Raw genomic sequence first — 25,065 nt, forward strand, 5'->3', positions numbered from 1 at the left:
GAGCCCTCCGTGTGCAATGCTCACGGGACAGTCTGTACTAGCATGTGGGACCACGTGGACTGGCACGGGCTGACCCCCTCATGTGGCCAGCACAGGGTAGGGCATTACCACATGCTCGGCACGTCAGCCTCTCGGCCAGATGGGCACACACCAAACCGTTACCGTGTCCCCAGGGAGGACTCGCATGTCTGATCACTGGAGTGGGCAGCGAGCATGAGCTTATGCCTGCCAAGTGGATGTGTGCTTTGTGGGACCCCATGCATGGGTGAGTGCATGCCAAGCCTGGGCATGTGGCAAGGGTAGGTCAGCAGATGAGATCGGGCAAGTTTTGATTGAACACTGGGGATGATCAGAGGGCGGCGTCTGACATGCCAAGTATTTAGCCTGTTTAGGGAATGGTTCAGCGGGCGAGTGTGGCCTATCCCTCCCAGTGGGGTGGCAGCCCAGCCTCTGGCCTGAGCCGGTGGCCAACTGGGAGCAGCATCGGGGAGCAGGACCCTCAGCATCCGCCTGAACCCCACCCTAGCACCAGGCCAGGCTTCACGCAGGACTGCTGAACGGTCCTTTATTGAAATAGAGCCAGCAGGGCCAAGGGCATGCTCAGGGCCAGCCAGGGGTGGCCCCCTTCCTGCGTCCCTTTGGCCCAGGGGGCCACGGGCCAGACCCCATGGCCCTCCTGTGTTCAAGGTGTGTGTGCTGGCATGCACCGTGGGCAAGGGTAATGGGGAACTTCTGGATAACTATCTTTCTGTAAGAATAATTTGTGGGTTCAGGAAATGGCTCTAAGGAGGGGATGCCAGCCCAGCTAGTGTAGCCCCCAGCAATGGGCAGGGGCGGGGTCACCATCAGTGGTGCCCACCGACGTGCTGCAGGAAGCTGGCGGTCCGGGGCGGACCGTGCGGGTGAACGTGACGGGGTTGGAGCCCCTGGGCCCGCGGGCCCCTGACACCATCCAGGATCCAGTCTGGCTCACTCAGCCATTCCCCAGGAAAGCTACTGGGGTCGAAGAGCTCAGGGCTTGACCTCTGTTGGCGAGAAGAAAGGACCATCAGCCGAGATGCCCCCAGCCCTGGGAACCACCGGCCGGCCCCTCACGGACTCGTTCTAGTCCCGAATGAACCTTTGTAACTTCCTCAGGATGATTTTTTCAGTCCTGAACCCTCATTGCAACTTTGGGGGCTTAAATGGTGTGTGTGAAGACCTTAAGGTGTTCTGAGGGAATTTCTTTCGTGGGAGGGGGGCAGTGAGCCCCTGCTAAGGCCTGCGGGTTGGGCCTTTATCACTTCCTGCAGGTGGATTACCACGTTCTTAGTTTTTAGGCAGCCCGAAAGTGGATTAGTCTGTGCTGAGCCTTGTCACATCGTAACGGTAGGTTAGTGCGTGCTGAACTTTGTATCCTGAATATGTATTAGTGTGTGCTAAGCCTCATATCTTGAAGTTATTAGCGTGTGCTGAGCCTTATCACATAGTCAGGGTGGGCTCAAGGGTGCTGAATGTTGTGTCCTGAACACGGGCTCGTGTTTGCTGAACCTTGTCCCATCCTGTGAGTGGACTAGGATGTGTTGAGCCCTGAACCAGCTGTGGGCAATGCAGATGTGTGGGGGGACAGGGCCTGGTCCACGGATACCCTTACCCCCACCCCATTGGAGCTCGGGGAGGCCCCAATCCCAGAGCCACCGGCATCCTGCCAGCCCACCTGGCTCACTTACATCAGCATCCATGGTCATGTCCTTGACGTCTGGTCCATCCCCGTCCCGCTGCGGGATGGTGGGCAGCTCAGTGGAGGCCCCGCGGCGCTCTCCTTCTGCCCAGCCGCTGCCTTGGCACAGCCCATCATCGTCATCAGGCGAGGCCTGGCTCAGCCGGATGAGGTTGCTGAAGTTGGAGTCATTGGAGCCTCCCGGTGGCTTGCGGGCCTTGTGGCGGCCGGCCAGACGGCTGCCGTAGAAAGCCAGGATGGGCTCGGGGCCTGAGTCTGGCACCCGGTGGCCAGCAGCGGCTGCCTTGAGCGGGGCTGGCACGTCAGGAACCACATCAGCTCGGGCCTCCCCCCACAGCCCGTGCCCCACCTCCTTCAGACTCAGGTCATCCAGCTGGTCGATGGCCCTCTGCATGCCCGGCGCCTTCTCGCAGAAGGGCCCGCTGCCCACCACACCGCCCATGCCCATGGCCTCCTCCTTCTTGGCCAGACGGTAGTAGGGGGACCCGTCCTCCGCAGCAACCGCAACCGGCGTGGGTGTCTTGCGCTCCACCTGCAGGGAGAGGCGGCAGGCGCGCAGCGAGAGCTGGTAGTAGCACGTGGCCTCGTGGGCGCTGCGCAGCTGCTGCATGGACACAAAGGGGTGGCGCAGGGCAGCGCTGGGGCTGATGCGCTCGTGCGACTCCCACGTCAGCATGCGCTTGATCAGCTCCACCATGCTCTTGAGGTCGGCGTGCTCGGCCAGCACCTCGCGGTCAGAGAAGGTCAGCCGAGCGGCCGCCCCGCCGCCATTCACCGTCTCAATCTGGTCCAGGGATTTGAGCATGTACTTGCGGCGCTCCAGGGGGCGCACCTGGGGGGCACGGGGCGGGGGCACGAGGTTGATGTGGAATCCGGGCCTTGGGTGCTCCTGAAGTCGGGCCCACATATGACCCCTCCCTCCACCCCCAGCTCCCAGTCTGCCCTCAAGTCCTGTCCGGAGCCCTCTTGTTGCTATGAAGGCCACACGCCTGAAGACTTCCGGTTCTGCCTGTGATCAGACTCGGAGCTCCCTTGCTGCTGCAGGGCCACATCTACTCCCTAATACCAGACCCCCTCTAGTCTGACCCAGAGCCCTCCTACTGCTGCAGGAAAGGTACCTGGCTGTGTTCTGGGGCTGTGTCCTCCTGTCATCTAACCCAGAGTCTCACTGAGCCAAGGGTCCAGCCCCTACCAGCGGCTTGCAGAGGGGCTGTTCAAAACCTCTAGTGCACCCCACCCCCCACACCTCCCAGTGGTCTGACGCCCCTGCCCACCAGTGTGCTGACCCCTGGCCACGTGACTCAGAGGAGCCGCCATATGTGTCCAGTGCCACCTTCAGTCTCACCAACATCTCTCGTGCTGTGACCCCTCCCGCAGCTGACCTTCAAACTTCCGGTCCCCTCTGTGGTCTAACCTAGATTTTTTTTTTTCCGGATGCAGCAGCCCACCCCCGCCGCCCCCCTGCCTGACCTCGCCCCACCAGCACCTCTACCTTGGTCTCAGCCAGGTAGTCAGCTGAGGACTTGAGCTGCCAGGGGTTGCTGGCCTCGGGGTGAGGGTTGGGCTTGAAGAAGTGGTGGGCCTTGCGGGCGGCGTGCAGCAGGTGGGGCTTGGGCAAGCCCTGGGTCTCGCAGATGTAGCGCACCTGGTCGTACTCGTTGTTGCCCGGGTAGAGGGGCCAGCCCAGGTGCAGCTCGGCCATGACACAGCCCAGGGACCACATGTCCACCTTCTCACAGAAGGGCAGTCCCAGCAGAATCTCGGGGGCCCGGTAGAAGCGCGACTGGATGTAAGGGTCTTTCACGTAGCGCACCTCGCTGAAAATGCTGGCCGAGCCGAAGTCAATCACCTGTGTGGGGGGAGGGAGGCGGGTGGGCAGGGATCGAGGCCTCCCTGGTGTCTCTCGCCAGCGCCTTTCTGCATCTGCCATCCGGCCGTCGCTGTGTCACTCGGTTGTGTCCTGTCTTGGCCAGTCTGCGTCTCTGGTTTGTGTGTTTGTCTCTCCGTCCGTTTCTTTCCGCTAGAATTTATGCCTGTGAGGCTGAGGACCCCTCCCTTTGTCCTTCGGTCCACACCGTGTCCATCAGCAAATCTTGTTGGGCTCCGCCTTCTGGACGGATCCCGAATCTGCCCACTCTGCAGCCCAACCCCATCTCCCCGGCCCCATCCTGTCCTCCATCATCTCCCACTGAGGCCAGTGTAGGGGCCTTCTCGATGGTCTGCCTTCGGTGCCCCGATCTCCTCAGAGATCCTGAAAGATCCTGTGAAGACCTGAGTCAGATCACGTCCTTCCCTGCTCAGAATTGCTCTGTGGCTTTATCACATCCTGTGACAAAAGCCCATGTCCTCACGTGGCCCCCAAGTTTTGAGCAATCTGCCCCATCACCTCTCTGCCCTCAGCGCCTCCCGCTTTCCCTCTTGCACGGGCCTCTCACTGTCCCTTAAATAAGCCAGACGCATTGAATAAGCACAGGGACTTTGCACTAGCTGATCCCTTCCCCCAGATGCCCACACGGTTCCCTCATCTCAGGTCTCAAATGTTACCTTCTCAGTGAGACCTCCTACAAAGAGCAGCCTCCCCACCATTCCCATCCCCTTTGCTTTTCTCCAGAGCGCTGAGCCCCACTTCATACACTATGTATTTTACCTTTCAGTTGAGTTCATTGTCTCCCTACCCAGCTAGGATGTCAGTCCAATCAGGGCAGGGATTTTGTCTGTTTCACTGCTGCCTCCCTAGATGCCTAGAACAGTGCCCAGGGCACAGTTAGGGGCTCAGTCAAGAGGGAGCGAGTGAATGAGTGAGGGGCACCTGGGTGGCTCAGTCGGTAAGACATCCCACTTCGGCTCAGGTCATGATCTCACAGCTCATAAGTTCAAGCCCAGTGCGGGGCTCTGTGCCGACAGTGGCTCAGGTCATGATCTCACAGCTCATAAGTTCAAGCCCAGTGCGGGGCTCTGTGCCGACAGCTCGGAGCCTGGAGCCTGCTTCAGATTCTGTGTCTCCCCCTCTTTGCCCCTGCTCATGCTCTCTCTCCTTCAAAAATAAATAAACATTAAAAATTTTTGTAAAAAAAAGAGTGAATGGGCTTTATGTCCCTGCCATTCTTTCTTTCTGCTTCTTGTTTGTAACTCTCTTGGGTTTGGTTTTGTTTTGTTGGTTTTTTTTTGGGGGGGGGTTGCCACTTCATTGTTTGCCTCTTCATTGTGCCTCTCATCTCTCAGTGTCTCTCTCTGTCTCCATCTCTGTGTCACTGCTAGGAAGACACCCCCTGAAGCCCTGGCCCTCTCTGTCTTTATCATTGGGCACCGTTAACAGCCCTCTGGACATGGCAGGGCTTCCATGAGCACTGTGAATGGCTGAACGTCTGTCTCTCCCAACGCCATGTGCCATGTTCACTCTGAATCTCCGAGATTCTATCTTGGCCCCTGCCTCAGTTTCCCTCTCTGAGTTTCTCTGCTTTTCCTTCAGCCATCCCTCACCTAATCCGGACTCTAAATACAGACTGCTGAGGCCTGACTCTCCGAGAGCTTGAGGGACCCTGGGTACTCAGTGTCCATCCATCTGTCCATCCCACAAACACGGGAGGGGTGCCAACACTGGCCAGGTGTTGTGGATCTGTCCTGTCTCCTGCTGTGTTTGTGGGAGTCTCTATTTCCTTGGGTCTCTGTCCTTCCATCTTTTAGGGCAAAATGATCTGCCTTTTCATGTCTCCGTATCTCCCTGTGACTCACATTCATTTAGCATCGTCTCTGCCACAGCCCTGTGCTGGGAGATGCCGACAGCATCCGACCTGGCTGCCTTCACGGTGCTGCTAGTTCAGATCCACCACCAGTAACAAGTAACAAGCCCAGAAGTGGACAGAGGGGTCGGGGCTGGGATTGGGGGGCCCAGGGCAGAGGGATTGGGGCTGGGATGGGGAGAGACACAGGCGGGCAGAGAGGCCAGGAATGGGGTGGAGGAGACCAGGGGCTTGTGACCTGCATAGGAGGTGCCTCTGTGTGCCCAGCACGGGGTCATGTCCAGAGCAAGAGTTCAGTGAATGTTTGTTAATGATCAGACTGTGATGGAGAAGGGCACTGTTATCCTTACAGCCACACGGGCCATCAGGCTCCCACTCCACTCAAGTTCCGTCTTACACTTCATACAGATCAGCCCACAGATCAGTCAGTAGCTCCAAACCTACCTCGAACGCACCCACCATGCCCCTTCCCCACCGCCCCACCCCGGCTCAGCCACCCACGCCTCCCACTGGAGCGGAGCAGAGCCCCCCTCACTGCCTTCCTGAGCCCCTGCCCCTCACAGTCCTCACGCAGCCGGAGGGGCCCTGTGAGCACCTGAGCCAGATCACAGCCCCTCTCTGTTTGGAAGCCTCCTCGCGTGGCCCCATCTGACTTCGAATAAAACCAGCCGTCCCTGTGGCCCACGAGGCCCTGTACGACCGGACCCATCACCTCCCTGATCCCCTTTTCTCCCTCTTTTCAGTCTGCTTCGGCCACTCTGGCTCTGGGGTGCTTCTCAAACACATAGACTCAGCTCACTCCTACCTCAGGTCCTTTGCACTAGTTGTTCCTTCTATCCAGATGCTTTCCCCCAGATGTCTACATGGGTACCTCCCTCCTTTGGGACTTTCCTCAAATGTCACCTTCCCAGTGAGGCCTCCCTGACCTGCTCGTGTACAGTTTCACTCAGCGTCACCATGACCACCACCACCAAACACCCCACATCCTCCTCCCGACTTTATCTTTTCTCCTTCTCACTCATATGTCATATTTGACTCATTTGTCTTGGCGACTCCATTTCCCCCACCAGAATGTCAGCCCCACAAAGACAGGACTGGGCCAGGGGAGGTGAACTAGGGACCGGACAAGGACGAGAGGCCTCGGGTCTGCGCTAAAGAGGATGTGGGAATCGGCACAGGGAGATGGGGAGGATTTCAAGGCCGGGAGGCTGGGCAGGCATCAAGGGCAGGGGAGACTTCAGGGGGCGGAGGGGCGGGGAGGTGGGTCTAGGGAGCCCCTGGAGACAGGAGGGTGTCCAGGGCTGGGGGAAGCCAGGAGAGAAGACCAGAAGGCGGGACGCCGCCAACCCAGAGCCGCCCCACTCACCTTGACCCTAAAGGGGCAGCGGGTCTGGTCCACCAGCATGATGTTCTCGGGCTTGAGGTCGGCGTGGATGATCGCCAGCTCCTTGAGCCGGGCCAGGGCTCTGAGCACCTGCAGGGTGACCGTGCGGATGTGGCGGACGGGCAGGGGCGCGAAGTTGTTCTCCTTCTGGAATTCGAAAAGGTTCTGCTCCAGCAGCTCGAAGACCAGGTAGAACTTGAGGGCGTCGTGGAAGAACTCGAGGAAGCGGATGACGTGGGCCTCCTCCGGGTCCAGGCCCCGCATGCAGCGCAGCAGCTTCAGCTCGTTCTTGATGATGCGGCTGCGGTAGGCGTCGTTCTTGAGGACCTTGATGGCCACCATCTCCCCGGTGCTGCGCCGCCAGCCCTTGGCCACCTCGCCGAAGGTGCCCTTGCCCAGCACCTCGATGATGTCATAGCAGTCAGTCTCCGACTGGATGGTGGCCATGGTGCCCCTGCCACCAACACTCCCCTGCTGCCGCCCCTGCCCCACCGGCTTTGCCTTTGAAGCCTTCTGCCCCACCGGCTCGGAGACCCCCCACCCCCAGTGGGGGAAGGAGAACTACACTACGTGCCTCTCGCTTCGAGGGTCGCCCCACCTCACTGACACTCCCACAGCCCCCTGGGCCACACTGCCTGTCTACTAGGGGCCACACCCCTCCCCTGAAGCCCTGCTGGCTTGGGACGAGGGGCCCCAGGCCCCCCCAAATGGGTTCTAGCTTTGCTGAGTGGCTCTGGTTCTGTTGTCGGAGACCTGAGCCCCAGGCTGGAATGGGGGGTGGGGTGGCAGTTCGAGCCCCCTCCCCCACCCAAGGGGCGGAACCCTGGAGGGGTTGGACAGGTGAAGGGTTGACTGAGAAGGAAGTCTGAGCTGGACCTTTAGGCTGGAGGACTGGGACATTCCTCCAGAGGTTGAAAGGCTGGGGGGATTTGTGTGTGTGTGTGTCTGTGTGTGTCTGTGTTCCACAAACACCCACCCCTACCTGTGGCTGCCACAGGGGAGGTGTCACTGAAACAGGGCCAGGTGGTAAATGGTCTCCAATGCCAGGCTAAAGAGTTTGGACTCATTTATCTAAGGGCACTGGGGAGCCACAGAAGGGCTGTGAGCAAGGGAGGACAGCGTCAGATTGAAGCATCAGAAAGCTACTGTGTAAAGAAGAGTGGAGGGGATGAAAGTGGAAGCCCTGAGCCTGGGACACAGCCCAGGTGAGAGAGGGTTGGGGTGCAGGGGAGGAGGCCAGCGTGTGAGACAGAAGGCCAAGCTGTAGGACTGACTGGTTGGGGGGAAAGAGGGAACCATCCAGAACGAGGCCCAGGGCTCAGGGATGGTCCCTGAGATAGGGACATGGGTAAGGAGCACTTCAGGGGAGAAGATGCTGGTGTCAGATTAGAAGCTTGGACACTGAGGGGCACCTGGGTGGCTCAGTTGGTTGAGCGTCCGACTTCAACTCAGGTCATGGTCTTGCAGTTTGTGGGTTCGAGCGCCAAGTTGGGTTCTGTGCTGACAGCTAGCTCAAAGCCTGGCGCCTGCTTCGGATTCTGTGTCTCCTTCTCTCTCTGCCCCTCCCCTGCTCACACTGTCTCTGTCTGTCGAAAATAAATAAACATTAAAAAAATTAAAATAAAAAAGAAGCTTGGACACTGAAACATATAGACATATCTTGAGTGCTTTAGAGGCCTTATCTGATCCTTATGACATATGTTTTATTATTACTTTTTTAAATGTTTATTTATTTTAAGAGACAGAGCACGAGCAGGGGAGAGGCAGAGAGAGAGGCAGACACAGAATCAGAAGCAGGCCCCAGGCTCTGAGCTGTCAGCACAGAGCGCAACACGGGGATTGAGCCCATGAACTGTGAGGTCATGACCTGAGCCCAAGTCAGATGCTCAACAGACTGAGCCACCCAGGCGCCTCATGATATACATTGTAATAGCTCCATTTTATGAAAGAGAAAATCAAGACACAAAGAAGTTGAAAAAATGCCCACGCTCTGCCGCTCCCAGCTGGGTGCCAGAGACAGGCTTAGTCCCGAGCAGTCTGGTTCTAGAGCCAAACTCTGAACCACCACCCCACACACGCTGCCAGTGCCCGGGAGACAACCAGGGGTGGTGCGCAGAGGCCACGGGATTCCCATGTGGACCACAGGGAGGGTGACCTGGCCTGGGGAGGGTGTGGGGGCGGATGAGGGCCTGGGAGGAGTCCTGAGGGCCCCAGGGGCATGAGGAGGGAGAGAAGGAGTGGGGAAGAGAGACAAGAGAGTGTTCAGGAAGGAGGAAGGGACCTTGAGAAGTCAGGACAAGGGAGAGAAGCCCTCCAAAAGCCACAGAGAGGTCACTATGGATACTGACAACAGCCGTGGTGGGAGGGAAGTCCCCAAATGCCGGGGGTGCTAGGCAAAGGGTGCACAGCATGAGTGTAAATTCCATGTTTGGTGGGAATGAAGAGAAAGGACACGACCAGGCAGGGACCTAAGCGAGGCCAGCTTTAATTTTTTTTTTTTAATGTTTATTTATTTTTGAGGCAGAGAGAGACAGTGCATGAGCAGGGGAGGTGTGGGGGGGCGGAGAGAGAGGGAGAGAGAGAGAGAATCCGAAGCAGGCTTCAGGCTCTGAGCTGTCAGCAGAGAGCCCGATGTGGGGCTCAAACTCATGAACTGTGAGATCATGACCGGAGCTGAAGTCTGACGCTTAACCCACTGAGCCACCCAGGTGCCCCAAGGGAGGCCAGCTTTAAAGGAGAAGGGAGCTGGGGTAAACCAGGGGTCTGTGACAACTCAAGGGCATGGCCGGATGTAATGAGAACAGAGGAGCTGACATGGGGGTGTCAGGGGGACATTTCGGACTGGACGGAGTGTCTTCTTGGTCCAGTCTTGGGCATCGCAGAAAGGTGGAGGCGTCTGGAGGCCTCAGTGGGGGCTTAGATCCTGAGTGGGGACGGGTCCCCGGGAGCTGAAGCCCAGCCCTGATAGGAGCTGAGGACCCCAGGACCTAGTCCTAAGAGGCAGCCAGGTATGTGGGGTGGAGGCTCTGAACCCAGGAACCGGGAGAGGGGACCAGGAGAGGCCTTCCGGGGTGAGGCCAAGGGTGGCCCAGGCTGTCAAACCAGCCAGACAGGAAAGGATCACCAGGACGGAGGAGCACCTGTGGCTGTGAAGACGGCCAGCAGAGGGCAGATGGGTAGCGATCGTGTTCTCTTAGGGCACCCCCAGGGAGGTCCAGGTGGGAGGGGTTCCCCCACAACCGGCAGAGTCCCCAGCAGAGGGGGCTTGCTCAGAGGCGCTTGGGAATTCTGAATGGCTAGGGCAGACCCCTTCCCACCCCACCCCTGCAGGCTTCCCTAACTCTCTTAGAAAAAAAATTTTTTTTTAAGTTTTTATTTATTTTTAAGAAAGAGAGAGACAGCATGAGCAGGAGACAGAGAGAGGGGGAGACACAGGATCCGAAGACAGGCTCCAGGCTCTGAGCTAGCTGTCAGCACAGAGCCCGACGCGGGGCTTGAACCCACAAATCATGACCTGAGCTGAAGTCCGATGCTTAACCAACTGAGCCACCCAGGCGCCCCAGCCCCCTGACTCTCTTCAGACCAGGGGTGTTCTGTGTCTCCCCCAAACGCAGGCTCTCCTCAGGCCAGGCTCAAGCCCCCTTCGGGACCTCTTTTCCCAGCCCCCTCTCCATCCGCCCCTGCTCTCTGCCCCCTCCCCCCTCCCTACCCCCACACAAAAAGAAAACTGAACACAAGGCTACCTCTGGATTATTTTATTCACATGGCTTGGCAAGATATAGGCAGTCCTGCCAGTGAGGGGGGCACAAGGCCTCCCTGGCCCCCTCCAGGTCAGTCCCCACCTCCCGGCCCTCTGAGGGTTAGTGCTAGTTATATCACACACAAAACGATGAAGAGGCGGGGATGGCAAGATGGGAGGGGACTTTCCCTCAGCCCCAGTGGCAGGTAGGCCTCAGATGGCAGCAGCCTGAGCCCCCTCCATCCGGGCAGGGCCTGGAGCCCCTGTCTCTGAAAACCCCACGCTGGGCAGCCGGACCCGGAATCCACTCTCTTCCTGGTCTCCGCTCCCACTCCGGGCCTTGGGGCTTAGGGACACCCGGGGGAAGCGGAACTTGGGGGACTTCTCCCCGCCGGGGGACTTGGGGGTTGCATCGCCCTCCTGTCCCCGAGAGGCCTTGGAAGGGGCGGCCAGCCCCACGCGGGGCAGGCGGACTCGAACTCTGCCTCGGCGCCCAGGGGCCCCTTCCCCGCCGCCCTCCTCCTCCTCCTCCTCTGGGCTGGGGGAGCCTTCCCCAGGGACCGCCTCGCTCTGGCTGAAGCCCACTCGGGGCAGCCTGAGTTTGGGGCTCTTGGTCTTTTCACCCTCTTCCACGCCCTCCTTGGCCCGAACCAGGCCAAAGCGGGGCAACCGCACCTTCAGCTTGTGTCCGGCATCCCCCTCGCCTTCTGCCACCTGGTACTCAGCGTGGCTGCCCACAGCAGGTGGTGACAGCTCCACTTCCGGCAGTGAGAGGCTGAAGGTGCGCTCAGCCCCTGGGGGCTGGGCTCCAGGCCCCTCCTCCGCAGCCACAGCCCTGCCCCCCAGCGTGGGCGTCTTCAGCCTCAGGCCGCCCTCGCCCTTGGCTGCCTCTGCCACCTGCGCCTCTCGGCTCAGCCCCACATCCAGCTCAAGCTGGGGCACTGTCACAGCAGGCATCTTGAAGACACCCTCACCTACCAACAGCTCACCACCTGCCACCTGGGCTCCAGCACCAGGCAGAGACAGGGTCACCTGAGGCACCTGGACCCTGAAGCCTGCTGTGCCTTCTGCTGAAGGGGCTGCACCCTTGACCTGCTGCCCGGGGGTGGTGCCCAGGCCGGCCTCCCTGAAGCTGGGCAGCTCTACCTGGGGCAGGGAGATGCCCAGGGGCATCCTCAGTGCCCCCTCCTGGTCCTCAGCGCCTGCCTGCCTGGCCGTGGACACTTGCAGGCCCGAGAGTCGAACTCCATTGACGGCCACTGCCCCCTCGGCCCCCTCATCCTCCTGGGCCCCCAGGGTGACCAGCTCTACCTCAGGGATCTTAAGCTGGCCAGCCATGGACTCTGGTTTTTCTCCCGGGCTGCCACGCCCGCCCTGGATCTCGGCCTCCTTCCCTCGAGCCAGCCCAAAGGACGGCATCTTGAGCTTGGGCACCTTCACCTTCCCATCCCAACCCCAGCCCTTGCCCTCCAACTCGGCCACCCCTGACGCTGGTTCTCCCCCCTCCATGTCCCGGCCTTTAGCCCCAAACTTGGGCAGCGCAAACCTGGGTCCCTTGAGCTTGACGTCAGCCCCGGCCACCTCCACCTTGGCCGTGGGCAGATGGGCATCCAGACTGAGCTGCGGGATGGAAAGATCGAGGGCAGGCAGTAGGCCTGCTTCCCCTGCCCCTTTGGCCTCAGCCTCAGTCCCCGCTCGGGCCTTGGGGAGCGAGATGGCAAACTTGGACACCTTCAGCTTGGTGGCTCGCCCAGCCCCCTCAGCCTCCGCCTTAGCCACTTTGGGCCCCGAGAGTCCAAACTTAGGCAAAGAGAACTTGGAGGAGGGCTTGACTTTCATCTCCATCGCCTCTAACCGCCCTTCCTCCACTTCCACCGTGGGCAGCTGTGGAGTGACGATTTCAACGGAGGGCATCCGGAAGGCCACTTCCCCAACCTCTGCCGCTACCCTGAGGCCCTCTGCCCGCTCCACCTTGCCCGCTTCGGCTGCTGGGACCTGGCCCTCCAGGCTAAGGGCCCTTGGCAGGTCTAGCTCCACTGAGGGCAGGGAGAGAGAGGGGACACCCACCCGAGCCTCGGCGCCCGCCTCCGGCTGCAGACAGGGGAGTGTCACCAGCTTCCCCATGACCTCAGCCGCTGCCTCACCTGGCTTGCCTCGGGGTGGGGTCTCTGCCCTCCCCAGCTTGGGCATGGTCATCCTGGGCATTTTGAAGCCAAATTCCACCCCCTCTGCCTGCTCGGCTTTTAGCCGCACCTCCGGAGCCTTGGGCAGCTTCACCTCGGGTGCCTTTGGAAGCTGCACTTCTGGGACCTTCGGCACCTGCACTTCCGGCAGCCGCATCTCCGACACCTTCGACAGCTGCACCTCTGGCAGGTGGACATCAGGCACGGCCATCTCAGGCACCTTGGGGAGTTTTATCTCGGGGAGTTTCATCTCGGGGAGTTTCATGTCAGGCACTTTCATCTCTGAGACCTTCGGCAGCTGCACTTCCGGGAGTCGCACCTCGGGCACGGCCATCTCGGGCACCTTCGGGAGCTTCATCTCGGGGACCTTCGGCAGCTGCACTTCCGGGAGTCGCACCTCGGGCACGGCCATCTCGGGCACCTTCGGGAGCTTCATCTCGGGGACCTTCGGCAGCTGCACTTCCGGGAGTCGTACCTCGGGCACGGCCATCTCGGGCACCTTCGGGAGCTTCATCTCGGGGAGTTTCATCTCGGGGACCTTCGGCAGCTGTACCTCCGGGAGTCGCACCTCGGGCACGGCCATCTCGGGCACCTTCGGGAACTTCATCTCTGACACTTTTGGGAGCTCCACCTCGGGGACTTGCACGGCTGGAAGGGCTGCCTCAGGCACCTTCGGGAGCTTGACTTCAGCTTTGGGGAGCTTCACCTCTGGCCCCTTGGGCATCTTGACCTCAGGGGCCGAGACCCCAATGCCAAAGGAGGGCATCTTGATGGCGGGCAGCTTGAGCTTGCTCTCGACAGCAGCCTCAGCAGCAGCAGGCCGGGACTCCAGGAGAGAGAGCCCAAAGGTGGGCATTCGAAGTCTGGGCCCCTTTGCCCTGGCCTCGGGGCTGACCTTGGCCACCTTGGCCTCGGCAACTTCCTTGGCGCGAGCCCCAAAGCGGGGGAAACTGAGGCGGGGCATCTTCAGGGCCACCTCGGGTGCCTCTCCTCGGGCCTCCACCTCCGCACCTGGCAAGGCCAGGTCCACCCCTACGGTCGGCGCTGCCACGTCCAGGGTGGGCACCGTCACGGCCGCAGCCCCTTCCCGGGTCTCCAGGCAAGGCAGGGTGGGCAGAGTGGGGAGCGAGGGCAAGGCGGGCAGCTCCACTTGGGGAACCTGGATCCCTAGGGCTGCGGGCTCCACAGCAGGCGCAGCCGGGGCTCCTAGTCCAAGGCTTGGCAGGTGGAGGGCCTCTCCCAGCCCCTTGGGGGCTGAGACCTGGGGGACCCCCACCTCAGCGCCTGGCAGCCGGGGCCCAACCAGCTCCACCTGGGGGGCTGTGAAACGGGCTCCTGCCACCATCTCAGCCTCCACTTTAGGTTTCCGTGGGGGAGGAGCGGCGGCGGCCAGCCGGGCGGCCTGGGCTTCTTCTGCCACTTCCCGGACGCGTAGCCGAGGCAGCTGGAGGCGCCGGCGGGTGGGGGCAGCTGGGACAAGACCCTCGACAGCCTCGGCTTTGAGGCCCCGACGTAGACGGGAGAACTTGGGAAAGGAGAATTCGACATCAACAGGGGCCAGGTCTGCAGGGGCCCCCAGGGCCCCTGGTACCACCATCTTCTTCTTCTTCACAGGGGACAGACTCTGGATGTTCTGGGGAGAGAGGAGAGATGCGGGAGGCGGTGGGATAGTGGGAGGCTCGGGGTAGGCAGGGGGATCCCCAGCTGGTACTGTGCCAGGCTAGGAACGTGTTGGACGAAGCAGCTTGACCCCAGATCACCATCCCCACTTCCTTCCTGTCATCTCACCATTATTGCCCCCCTAAACAAAGACTTTCATTTAGCATCGGACAATGAGTCCAACAGGAGCGTAAGAACTGGGACCCAAGACTTCTAGGTGCTCCTCCAGGATTCTCCCCAATACCTTCATTCTAGAGATGGGGAAACTAAGGCCCAGAAAGGGAAAGAAACTTGTCCAGGGCCATGCAGCGGTAAGTGAGCAGCACTCAGGCTTGAACCTGGCCTCCCTGGTTTGGAGTCCCGCCCCCCCTCACCCTCGCCCTGGTTCAGGACCACTGGCTGCTGCCTCTCCAAAGCGGGCGAAGGCCTTGGTCAGAGATGGGTAGGTCCCCCTCCCCAGGGAGGAGTTTAAGGGCAGAGAACAGGAGGCAGAGGGTGGGATTAGAGTTGGGTTAGTGACAAGACAGAGGGCAAGGCTGGCCCATGGTGTGGATGAGTGGGGCTCACGGTGCAGAGACTGGATCGCTGGGGCAGTCCAGAGCCGGGACCGGGCTAAGCACGCGTACCAGCTTGGCCACCTTGGCCCGTGGGCCCTTGATCTCGTAGCCAGCCACGGTCCCAGGCCGCAGCGCCAGGTCTCCGGTGGGCACAGTGCGCTTCAGGCAGAAGGAGACCTTGTAAGGCTCGGCACATTGCAGCAGGCGTAGTGCGTCCTCGTACTTGAAGTTCTCGAAGAACACGCGGGCGCTCAGCAGTTGGTCCCCTGGAGGCGAGGTGGAGATGGGCGGGGCGTAGGCATTGTCTTGGCCCCATCCAGGCCTGGTCCCACCCACCTCCCTGGAGCTAGCTTAGCGAGGCTCAGCCCAAAACCCTAGTCCCGCCTATCCTGACCACCCCCAGCATAGAGAAGGAAAGTTCCTCCTAGTTTGAGGTGCAGACACTCAAGCGTGAAGCCCCGCCCCATGGCCTTAGCTCCGCCACCCCAGCAAAGCCACGCCCATTTCCTAGCCACTTCCCGCTCCCATTCTCACGGTTCAGACACTTGACTTTGTTTCCTTTAGAGAACACAATCAGAAAAGACCTAGAAACTCTCACCTTCTCACCCCCGACCTGTTCTTGTGGTCATTTACTCCACCTGTTCCTAAGGATGAACTGTCCTCACTCCTCCCTCAGGCCCTTCTCAGGGACATCATGGACCAATTCTCCCCTCTCTCCCCACATCATCAATTTGTCCCTCTCTTCTACGTTATTCCCATAAGCATACAACATACCATTACTTATCCCATAAAAGTTGTCTTGATCTCACTCCCAGAGCTCTTGCTCCACATATCTGTCCTCCTTAACAGCAAATGCACTGAGTTGTCCAGCTGCATTGTTTCCAGGTCTCCAATCACACTTCTGACACCCTTTCCCAGAACCTTGAGCTGCTCCTCTCAAGGTCCCATACCTCTATGTAACTAAGTCCAATGGGCAAGTCCCAGACTTCATCTGAGTGGACCTCACAACCTTTGACCTAACTTGATTCTCTCCCCTTCATCTACTTGTTTGGCTTGGCCTCTAGGTGCCAAACAACCTCTAGAACCTTCCTAGAGATTCCTTCTCAGCCTCCTGGGATACCACCTTCCCATCTCTTAGATCTCTTAAAGACACACCGTCTCAGAGGCCAGGCCTTGGACCTCTTCTCATCTCTACATGCTACATGCACCTCTTTAGGAAGCTCGTCCAGATTCAGGAGTTTCAAGATCAGAAATGGGCTGACAATCCCCAAGTGTATCTCTCCAGCCCAGCACTCTCCCCTCCCTCCTGGACTCATATATCCATTTACCCCTCCATATCTTCACCTTGGTATCCAATAGATACCTCTCACATGACAGATCCAAACTGTCAATGTGGTCTAACCCCAAACAAGCTCCAGCCCCATCTGTGGAACTACCAACTCTATTCTCAGGTCAAGAATCCTTGGACACATCTTTGACCCTCCTCTTTTCATCGTACACCATATCCAGTCCTGAAGGCTCCTCTCCTTCAAAATATATCCAGAATCCAAACCCTTCTCTTCAACTCCACTAACACTGTTTTGAGCATCACCAGCTCTTACCTGGATAATCAGAGAGTAACCTCTTCCTTTCCTTTCCTTTCCTTTCAGTAAATCTCTGCACCCAATGTGGGGCTCAAACTCACGACCCTGAGATCAAGAGTCATGTGTTCTACCAACTGAGCCGGCAAGTGCCCCAGAGTAGCTTCTTTGTTGGTCTCCCTGATTCCCACCCTGCTCCCGTCAGCCTACTGCAAATACAGCATGCTGTTCCACACAGCCAACTCATGTTCCTCCTCCACTCACAAGCCTCCCAGATTAAAAGCCAAAAGCCCCACCATGGCCTATATGGCCCTCTAAAAACTGCCCTTTCCTTACCTCTCTGGCCTCCTCTCTTACTCTTCTCTTCTCTTCTCTGACTCTATTCCATCCATACTGGCTTCCTTGCTTTTCCTCCATCAAGTTAGGCATACCCCAACTGTGGGGTGTTGCACTGGGCATTCTCTCTGCATGGAATGCTCCTACAGATGGCCACATAGCTCACTTCCTGTCCTCCACCAGGCCTTTCCTCCCTTCCTGGCTCACCCTATTTAAAAATCCAACTGTTCTGTAGTGCCTGGGTGGCTCAGTCAATTGAACATCCAATGCTTGACTTTTTCAGGTCATGATCCCAGGGTCTTGGGATCGAGTCCTGCATCAGGGTCCGTGCTGAATGCAGAGTCTGCTTAAGGTTTTCTCGCTTGCTCGCTCTCTCTCTCTCCCTCTACCCCTCTCCCCGGCTTGCTTGCTCGCTTGCTCGCTCTCTCTCTAAAAAAAAGAGAAAAGAAAAAAAAATAACTGTCCTCCTGGCACCCATAGCACATATTGCCTTCTAATTTACTATGTATTTTACAGATTTTCCTCAAATAGGTCTCTCCCTACTAGAAGGTAAGCTCTGTAAGCGCAGAGTATTGTCTATTTTGTTTACTGCAGTAGCTGGAACACCTAGAATAACATCTGGAAATAGGAGGCACTTAGTAAATAGTTATTGCATGAATAAACCACATCGGCCTCATCTATGTCACCCAAAACATCCCTTACTAAGCTGTCCTCCACCCCCCCAAGTTGTTAACTCCACCTCTTTTCTCCAGTCCCAACAACAAAAATAATAACTAGTGCTTACATCGTGCTTACTCTGTGCCACTTAGCTGTGCACTGTTTTCAAACATGAACTCATTTAATCCGCGTGATAACCCTATGAGGTGAGTACTAGAATCATTTCCATTTTCGAGATGAAAAACCAAGGCACAGAAATTCACAAACTACTAAACTTAAGATCTGGGAATCAAACCAACACAACGGGGCCCCAACGCCGGCTCTGAGCCACTGCAAGACCTCCACACGAAGCCCCGCCCCAAGCCCTTCTCCCCGCCTCCTGGCCGCCAGTCACGCCCCGGACCCAGAGCCCATTCCTAACTCCTCCCCTCCGAGAGGGCCCTCCCCCCCCGCTTCCGCCCCGCCCACCTTCCTGCAGGCTGAGGCTCCTAGCCGCCGGCGAATCTTCCCGAAGCTCCCGGACAAAGATTCCCTCCTTGCCGCCGCCTGCTACGTTGATGCCGCTGACCCCGGTCTGCGCCTCCGTCTCCACGATGATCTCCACCAACTCCGCCCGCCTGAGCTCCTAAGGAGGGCGGCGAGGCATCGCATGGGGCGCCAGGGTCGGACCTCGCCCGGAGCCCTGCATCGCGCTTAAAAGCGTCCCTTAAACCGGTCCTCGAGTTACAAGCCCCTAGGCGCGGCTCAGGCCGGCCGTGCGGGGCCACCCACTCTGGCATCTTCCCTTTAAGGAGGCGCGAGGGCCTCCTGCTCACTCGGACCCGCTGCAAGACTCCACGGTTCCGTCCACTCTTTGGGCGGGAGGAGCCCTGGGGCCGCTGTCAAGGGGGCGGGGCTGTAGAGGAGGGGCGGTGTAGGGAGCCCAGAGGGAACCTGAGATGTGGATGAGGGGCCAGCCTGATGGGGCGGGGCTGTGCCCTCGGGGGCGAGGCTAGGAGGTTGGCGCCTGGTCGCACCGCAGGCGCAGAGGAGCTCAGGTCATTGAGGAGGCGCCAAAAATCTGAGAGGGGTGTGGCTAGAGAGTAATACTTGGAAGTAAGGCGGCGACCCATAGTCTAAGGGTGGGATTGAGGTACGGGAAGGGGCTTTAATAACAGCAGAACAAGGGATGGGGTGAGGATGGGATTCTGGGGAAAGGGCTGGATCTCTAAGTGGTGCAGGATGGAGCCGTGAGGGTGACCTGGGCTCTTGGGGGCTTGAATACGTGAGACTGTTCCCTATTGTGGACTCTGTGACCCCAAGACCTGCATAACGCCTTTGAGAGAGGGAATCCAGTGATGGGGCGGGGTGCGTGGGGAATGAGCGGTGGACCGGCAGACCTGGCATTCCTGGTATTCACTGTAAATGGTGCTGACCTGGCCCTGGCCCAGCGGCCCACTCCGGGATTCACTTCCGGGCTTAGAAAAGGCGGTGACTCTCACCTCAGTTCCACAACCTTCTAGAACTCAATCTGCTGTGTGTCCCTGAGGGAGAACTTTGCCCTCTATGGGCCTGTTTCCCTACTGTAGAGTTGGGTAACATGGGTGTACCAGAAGGCGTCTCTTTGAGCTGAGCCCTGAAGTAACAGGAATCTGAGAGGATGCTGTAATGGGCATCAAGGCTGGTGTAGACTGGGGTTGACCCTAGGGCTTGGAGAAGGGAAAGCAGGTGGGGGGGGCGGGGGCCAGCAATGGCCCCGGGGCCTAGAGGGCTGGGAGGAACATGTTGTAATGGCAGCAGAGAACAGCAAGTCCATAACCACCCACCATTTTAGCCTCCCAAAGCTTGGACGGACTCAAAGTTGGGAACAAAGTAACGAGGAGCAAAGTGATTCGCCTAATGCCACACAGCAAGTTAAGTGGCTGAGCCTGAACCCCGGGTCTGTGACCTCAGAGCCCATAGGCTGGCTGGGAGGCAGTGACCTTGCTCTTAACTCCCTGCCGGCCACCCCTCAGCCTCAGCCTGGCTCCTGGAAAGGCGGACCTGCACTGTGCCTAGCATCTCCCCGCAAGCAGTCCGTGCCAGTCCTTTATCTCGTAACAGTGACAACAGCCAGGCCCTGTGCAAATGGCTCAAGAGTGAGTCCTCAACACCCTCAGAGGTGGGGACCATCGTCCCAGTCCACCAGTGGGGAAGCAGGGTCACCTGTTTAGAGCTAAAGTGGTAAGGTTGGGATTTAAGCCCATGGGCTCAAAGCTCATGCATTTAATAAGCCCTCTACCGTCCTGCCTCTTCCGATGAAAGGTTTCTGCTCCTTATTCGTATGATTCCGTGATGCCCGGATGAATGAACTGCTTTGACTCTTAGTCTGTCCCAGCGCAGGGCCTGGACAGACTAAGTGCTTTACATATGTTCATTTTTCCCGTCCCTATAAAATAGGCACTGTTGTTGGGGCACCTGGGTGGCTCAGTCGGTTAAGCCTCCGACTTCGGCTCAGGTCAGATCTCACATTTGTGGGTTCGAGCCCCGCGTCAGGCTCTGTGTTGACAGCTAGCTCAGAGCCTGGAGCCTGCTTCCGGTTCTGTCTTCTTCTCTCTCTGCCCCTCCCCCTCTCATGCTTTGTCTCTCTCTGTATCAAAAATAAATAAAACATTAAAAAAAAATTTTTTTTAAATAGGCACTGTTGCTATTTCTGTTTCACAGATGGGAAGACCGAGGCACAGAGAAGCCAGGAAGTGTCTGTCTTCTTGCTGCCTAAGTCTGTGCGGCGCCCCCCAACCAGGTCCCGTAAATCCCCCTTGAAAGAAGAGATGGGGGGGGGCGCTCACCTCAGCACTCCGGCTCCTGGCCTCCATGGCACTGCTGGGAGTCCCCTGGGCCCCGGGCTCCTGCTTCCTCTCTCCCTTTTGCTGCAGGACCAACTTTAGTTCTGCATGGAGCAGCTGTCTCTGAGCCTGTGGGGGGCAGGGATGGAGGCTTGAGGCCCGGAGGGGATGAGAAGGGGAGGCCGGGCATGGAGGGAGAGGTCAGGATGGGTATCAGAAGGGGAGCAGGGCCCCCACCCCTGCCCTCTCACCGCTGCCTGAGCACAGGCACCTCCTCCTAACAGGAGCCCAGCCTGGGGTATGGCACAGTCGTCTGCGGGGCTCGTGCCCTTCCTCTGGGGTCTTGCTGCCTGCCAGGAAGAAAGGGGGCATGAGGCTCCAAGCGGGTCGGGGAGGGGGGGGCGGGCAGGGAGGGGCATGTGGCACCAGCCAATGCTCACCTCAGGGTCACCTCCAACTCCTTGGGCCTCCTGGGTCCGGGGCTCTAAGAAGAAGAATGTGAGCATTACCATCAACTGATCCCCACCAATTGCTTCCTAAGTGTCTGCCCACTTCCTGCACGCTGTCAACATTCTATCCCCATAGTGCAGGCGGGGAGACTGAGGCCGAGAAGACATTTTTACTGCACAGCCAACAGTAAAGCTAGAGCTGACTCCTAGGAACAGCCCGACAGCAGAGCCTGTCCACTCAACACCCGGGCCGAGCGAGGGAGCCAAATTCACCATGAACCCACGTACTCCCTGTGGGCAGATTACTCCATCTCTCAGTGGTGCCTCAGCTTTCTCATCTAGAAAATGGGGGAGGGGCGCCTGGGTGGCTCAGTTGGTTAAGCGTCTGACTTCAGCTCAGGTCATGATCTTGTGGGGTCGAGAGTTTGAGCCTCGCGTCGGGCTCTATGCTGACAGCTCAGAGCCTGGAGCCTGCTTCGGATTCTGCATGTCTCTCTCTGCCCCTCCCTTGCTCAAGTGCTGTCTCTCTCTCTCAAAAATAATAAATAAACTTTTTTTTTAATAAGATAAAATGGTGGAGAAGGAGAGCACCTACTTTGTCAAATAAGTTAGTAAATATTAAATTCCAGGTACATGGAATCACTATCAGAAGTGCTATCTATCAGAAGCACTTACTATTATTATTACTAAGAACTTCCTGTGGTCCTGATCTTGTGTCAAATGTCCCACAGGGGTCATTGCACATAAACCTCAGAACATCCTTGTGCGGTCAATACAATTATTGAGCCCATTAACGGAAAAGACACGTGAGGCTGGGAGAAGGGAAGCCACAGATGGGCACAAATGGCCAAGCCAGGACTTGAACTCATCTGAGAGTTCCAGACTCTTATATGGCTGATAATAACTAATGGGTGTCGAATGGTTACTCTTCATCAGCCCTGTGCTCCTTGCTGCAGAAAACCCTAGCCCCTCAGAGAGGCCAAGAACCTTCCATAAGGTCACAGAGCACAGTGAGGAGGCAGAACTGGGATTCCCATGCAGACTCCCCAACAGACCTTTCCGGGGCAAAGGGAATGGATACCGTCTCTCCACCTCCCTCCCCATGCCAACGCTGGCCTTGTCCTCCCAGCCCCCACCTGGCATGCCAACCCGCCAACCCCCACTCTACAGGGAAAGGTCAGGCCTCACGCGGCACATTCCCTCAAACAATGGCTCATCTGCTGTGCCCAGTCACATTCCGCCCCTGCCCACCCACCCGCAGCCACACAATGGCTCTTCATAGCCCACCACTGGCCAAGATAGAGAACACAGGGACCCCCTCAATTCTCCAGTTGTACCCACTCCACTGGCAGGCACCCCACAGTATCAGAGGGCTCCTCTCTGGCCCTCCTAGGAGTCCTGGTCTCCGTGGCCTTCCCCAGCCTCCCCTCTGAGCCCTCAGCTCCCACATCTGTGGCATTTCCTCTGAACTGGCACCCATAAGCCTCAAAATCACCCCGAATGCGGTGGCTGTTTTAGAGTTGGAAACTGAGGCTAGAGTGGGGAACTCACCTGTCTGGGGTCACACAGCCAAGACCTTGCCCTTGACCACAACTCTGTAACTGAACTTGGCATTGGTGGCTCTGAGCACTGGAGGCGCCCAAGCAGCAAAACCACTCGGAAGGGCACGGTGGGGATTGAGGGTGCCCCCGAAACAGGCATGTTTAGAAGGACCTCATTGGTGCCAACTCTGGGCTAGGCAGGCACTTTACAGATGTGGCCTCAGTACCTCCATTTTACTTACGAGAAAATTAGGGTTAAGATATCACAGTGACTGGGATCAGGGTAACAGAGTCAGGACTTGAATTCGGGTCTGAAAAACAGAGTCCCTGACACGACGTACATCCTGAGCTGGCAGTGGGGGGAGCCTGGTACTTGTAGGAGGTGGTGGAGACGGAGGGGAGGCTCTCCTGGACCACAAGCTCCCTGTTTCAGGCCAGGGCAGTGAGGGTCACACCCAGAGGCTGGCACCCGAAGCTGAGCTGGGGAGGGAGCAAGAGAGAGTGCCCTCCTTCCTCATCCCTGCCCGGGACAGCCGCCCAACCCAGGTTATATTTAGCCCAACTGTGCCCTTCCTGAGCCACATACCCAGGTCCTGGCATGGGGTGGGGGTGGCTTCGGAAGGAAACCAGCCCCCACCCTGGGCACTCTCTGTTCCCAGCCCTGCCCATCCCACTAGGGAGGGCAGGGGAAGGGGAGGTTCCTGGGGGGTTCTTGGCTGTCTTAGGGAAGATATAATGGGGTCCCCCGTGAGTCAAGCCCAGTCAGGGCCCCCCAGATGCCAACAGCCATTCTTGAGGGGGTCCTATGGCACTCCCTTGGTACATTCCTGAGCTTCCAGAATTCTCAGAGTCCCCATTTCTTAAGCACCTGCTATGTGCAAAGATCCTTCCCTACCTTGGCTCATTAAATCCTCACAGTACCTCCCTGGGGAAGGTACCACTCAGATTCCCACTCAGGATGCTGCTGATGCCCTTCAGAGCAGCTGGGGTGCGTGCCTGTCATTTGGGCCCAGGGCCCTTCAGCTGAGCTGGGCCTGCTGATGAAACCCTTCGATTTGCCCCTCTGTACCCTCTTCTCTGCATGGCTGGTGCCAACCCCATTTAGGAGCTCTCCCCACCCAGAGCCTCGGCTTCCCTAACCACCAATGATCTGGTGCCCTCAGCAGTAGGTGTGAGGAATTGACCAGACTCATCTGGGGCCCTTAGGCCATCTGTGAGGCAGAGGGGGGAGGTGGAGTGCTGGCAGCGGCCTCCCAGCTCCCTCAGTTAGTCCCTGCGCCAACGTTTCTCAGGTTTGAATACTTGGGCAAAGTATTTCACCTCTCAGGGCCTCGGTTTCTTCATCTGTAAAATGGAGCCACTAAGCATAGCTTTGCGGATTCACAAAATAATAGCAGGTGTTTAGAATATCCCTGATATATAGTAAGTGCTTAGGCAATGGACACTAGTCTCTGAGAGCAACTGGAGGGTAGGCTATGCGTCTCAAGTGTCTCATATCTGGCTTTTCCTCACCAGTGGCCCCACTTTCTCTCTTACCCAAGGGGAACTCTGGTGAGAGACAAAATCCAGCTCAGGCACCAGCCTCCCACCAACAGGATCAGTGCCACCTCTCCAGCACCCCATTCCAAGCACCAACACACGTGCTCCACCCCAGGCATCCTGCCCCAGCTCTTTGTAAGCAGCAATTCACTTACTCCCCATCAGCCCATTTCACAGATGGAAAAGCAGAGGTACAAAGGGTGCAGTATCTTGCCCCAAACTGCATAGCCAGAAAGAGGCGAACATTGAGATTTGAACCCAGGGTCTCGCTCCAAAGTCCATGCCTTTAACTCCTACAGCACACTGCCTCCTGAGCCCCAGGTACGCTCCCAGCACCTGCCAGCACCTCTCAGCCCCTCCCAGAACCCTGGGTCTCATTCCCTCGGCTTCTCAGCCTGGCCAAGGATCGGGTTAGACAGGCTGATCTCTTACCACTAAGGCCTCCAGACACCTCGAGAGCTCCCAGTCCGTCTGCTCAGCCTCAGCCCCAGGCTGGGGGGGAAAAGGAATGGGGAGGGGGTGGAGGGAGAGACCCCAGCCATTGGCTACTGAGGCATGACATCACCAGGGAGTGGGTGATGGGGAAACAAACATCCCCCCTCCCCCCGCCCAGCTACATCCACCGGCAAAGGGGCGGGGAGCCATACAAGGGCCCAGACAGGCTGCACCCTGGCCTGGGCTGAGACTGCCACCAGGAGCCTCAATTCAGGGACTCTCCTGTCACTACCACCACTCAGAAGCCGAGCACCCGACTAGCATTATTTCCTGGCTTCCAGCCCCAGGCGTGGCCCCCACTGGTTCCTGGGGCCCCTCTAATAAACTCCTTCTTCTCCTTCTCTCGGTCAGTTTGGGTTCCAATCCCAGCCTAGTCACCTCCTTCTGGGTCCCCTTTTCCTCATCTCTAAGACAGGGGTAATAAAAAGGGCCCATCTCATGGTTGGGAAGATTCAATGCATTAAAAGAGGCTAAAAACTTGAAAGGTGCCTGGCACAGAATTATAATACTTATAAGAATTTTGTGTTATTAGTCACACAAGTCAAGGGGGTGGCTAGACTTGTTGGGGGAGGGGCTTTGGGCCTGGGCACAGGGGAGCCCCACTTCTCTGTCTAATGGAGTTTCCATGTCAGGGGGACACCCATCATGTGCTAAGTAGTGTGCTGGGCACCCAGAGCTCTGC

At 58.2% G+C, this 25,065-nt stretch overlaps 2 protein-coding genes across 3 annotated transcripts; both read right to left on the reverse strand.

Moving 5' to 3' along the window:
- Positions 1-548: 548 nt before the first annotated feature.
- Positions 549-7,561, reverse strand: HIPK4 (homeodomain interacting protein kinase 4). The gene is made up of 4 exons (XM_029925080.1): positions 6,827-7,561; positions 3,213-3,569; positions 1,710-2,552; positions 549-1,025 (listed from the first exon to the last, which is right to left on the reverse strand). Exons 1-4 carry the CDS (start codon positions 7,289-7,291, stop codon positions 846-848), a joined length of 1,845 nt encoding a protein of 614 aa, XP_029780940.1. The 5' UTR covers positions 7,292-7,561; the 3' UTR covers positions 549-845.
- Positions 7,562-10,584: 3,023 nt separating this feature from the next.
- Positions 10,585-24,363, reverse strand: PRX (periaxin). Of its 2 annotated transcripts, XM_029925643.1 has the most exons (7): positions 24,321-24,363; positions 20,800-20,843; positions 20,611-20,709; positions 20,363-20,488; positions 18,024-18,180; positions 15,052-15,248; positions 10,585-14,399 (listed from the first exon to the last, which is right to left on the reverse strand). In XM_029925643.1, exons 4-7 carry the CDS (start codon positions 20,387-20,389, stop codon positions 10,797-10,799), a joined length of 3,984 nt encoding a protein of 1,327 aa, XP_029781503.1. In that variant the 5' UTR covers positions 20,390-20,488; positions 20,611-20,709; positions 20,800-20,843; positions 24,321-24,363; the 3' UTR covers positions 10,585-10,796. The 2 variants fall into 2 exon arrangements, with proteins under 2 accessions (XP_029781503.1, XP_029781502.1); XM_029925642.1 differs by lacking the exons at positions 20,611-20,709; positions 20,800-20,843; positions 24,321-24,363 and having other exon boundaries at positions 10,585-13,055; positions 13,134-14,399; positions 20,363-20,482.
- Positions 24,364-25,065: the final 702 nt, after the last annotated feature.

This window comes from Suricata suricatta, chromosome 16 (assembly GCF_006229205.1).
Source record: "Suricata suricatta isolate VVHF042 chromosome 16, meerkat_22Aug2017_6uvM2_HiC, whole genome shotgun sequence".
In the NCBI taxonomy this organism is placed as follows: Eukaryota; Metazoa; Chordata; class Mammalia; order Carnivora; family Herpestidae; genus Suricata; species Suricata suricatta.

Excerpts from the sequence above, each read along its gene's own strand:
- HIPK4 (XM_029925080.1), bottom strand. The coding sequence starts at position 7,291 with ATGGCCACCATCCAGTCGGAGACTGACTGCTATGACATCATCGAGGTG. Across the intron at positions 3,570-6,826 it reads GCTGCCCCTTTAGGGTCAAG|GTGATTGACTTCGGCTCGGC; the intron begins GTGAGTGGGGCG and ends CCCCCCACACAG. Across the intron at positions 1,026-1,709 it reads ACATGACCATGGATGCTGAT|AGGTCAAGCCCTGAGCTCTT; the intron begins GTAAGTGAGCCA and ends TCTCGCCAACAG.
- PRX (XM_029925643.1), bottom strand. The coding sequence starts at position 20,389 with ATGGAGGCCAGGAGCCGGAGTGCTGAG. Across the intron at positions 18,181-20,362 it reads CCAGGAGCCGGAGTGCTGAG|GAGCTCAGGCGGGCGGAGTT; the intron begins GTGAGCGCCCCC and ends CGCCCTCCTTAG. Across the intron at positions 14,400-15,051 it reads GGGCCAAGGTGGCCAAGCTG|AACATCCAGAGTCTGTCCCC; the intron begins GTACGCGTGCTT and ends CTCTCTCCCCAG.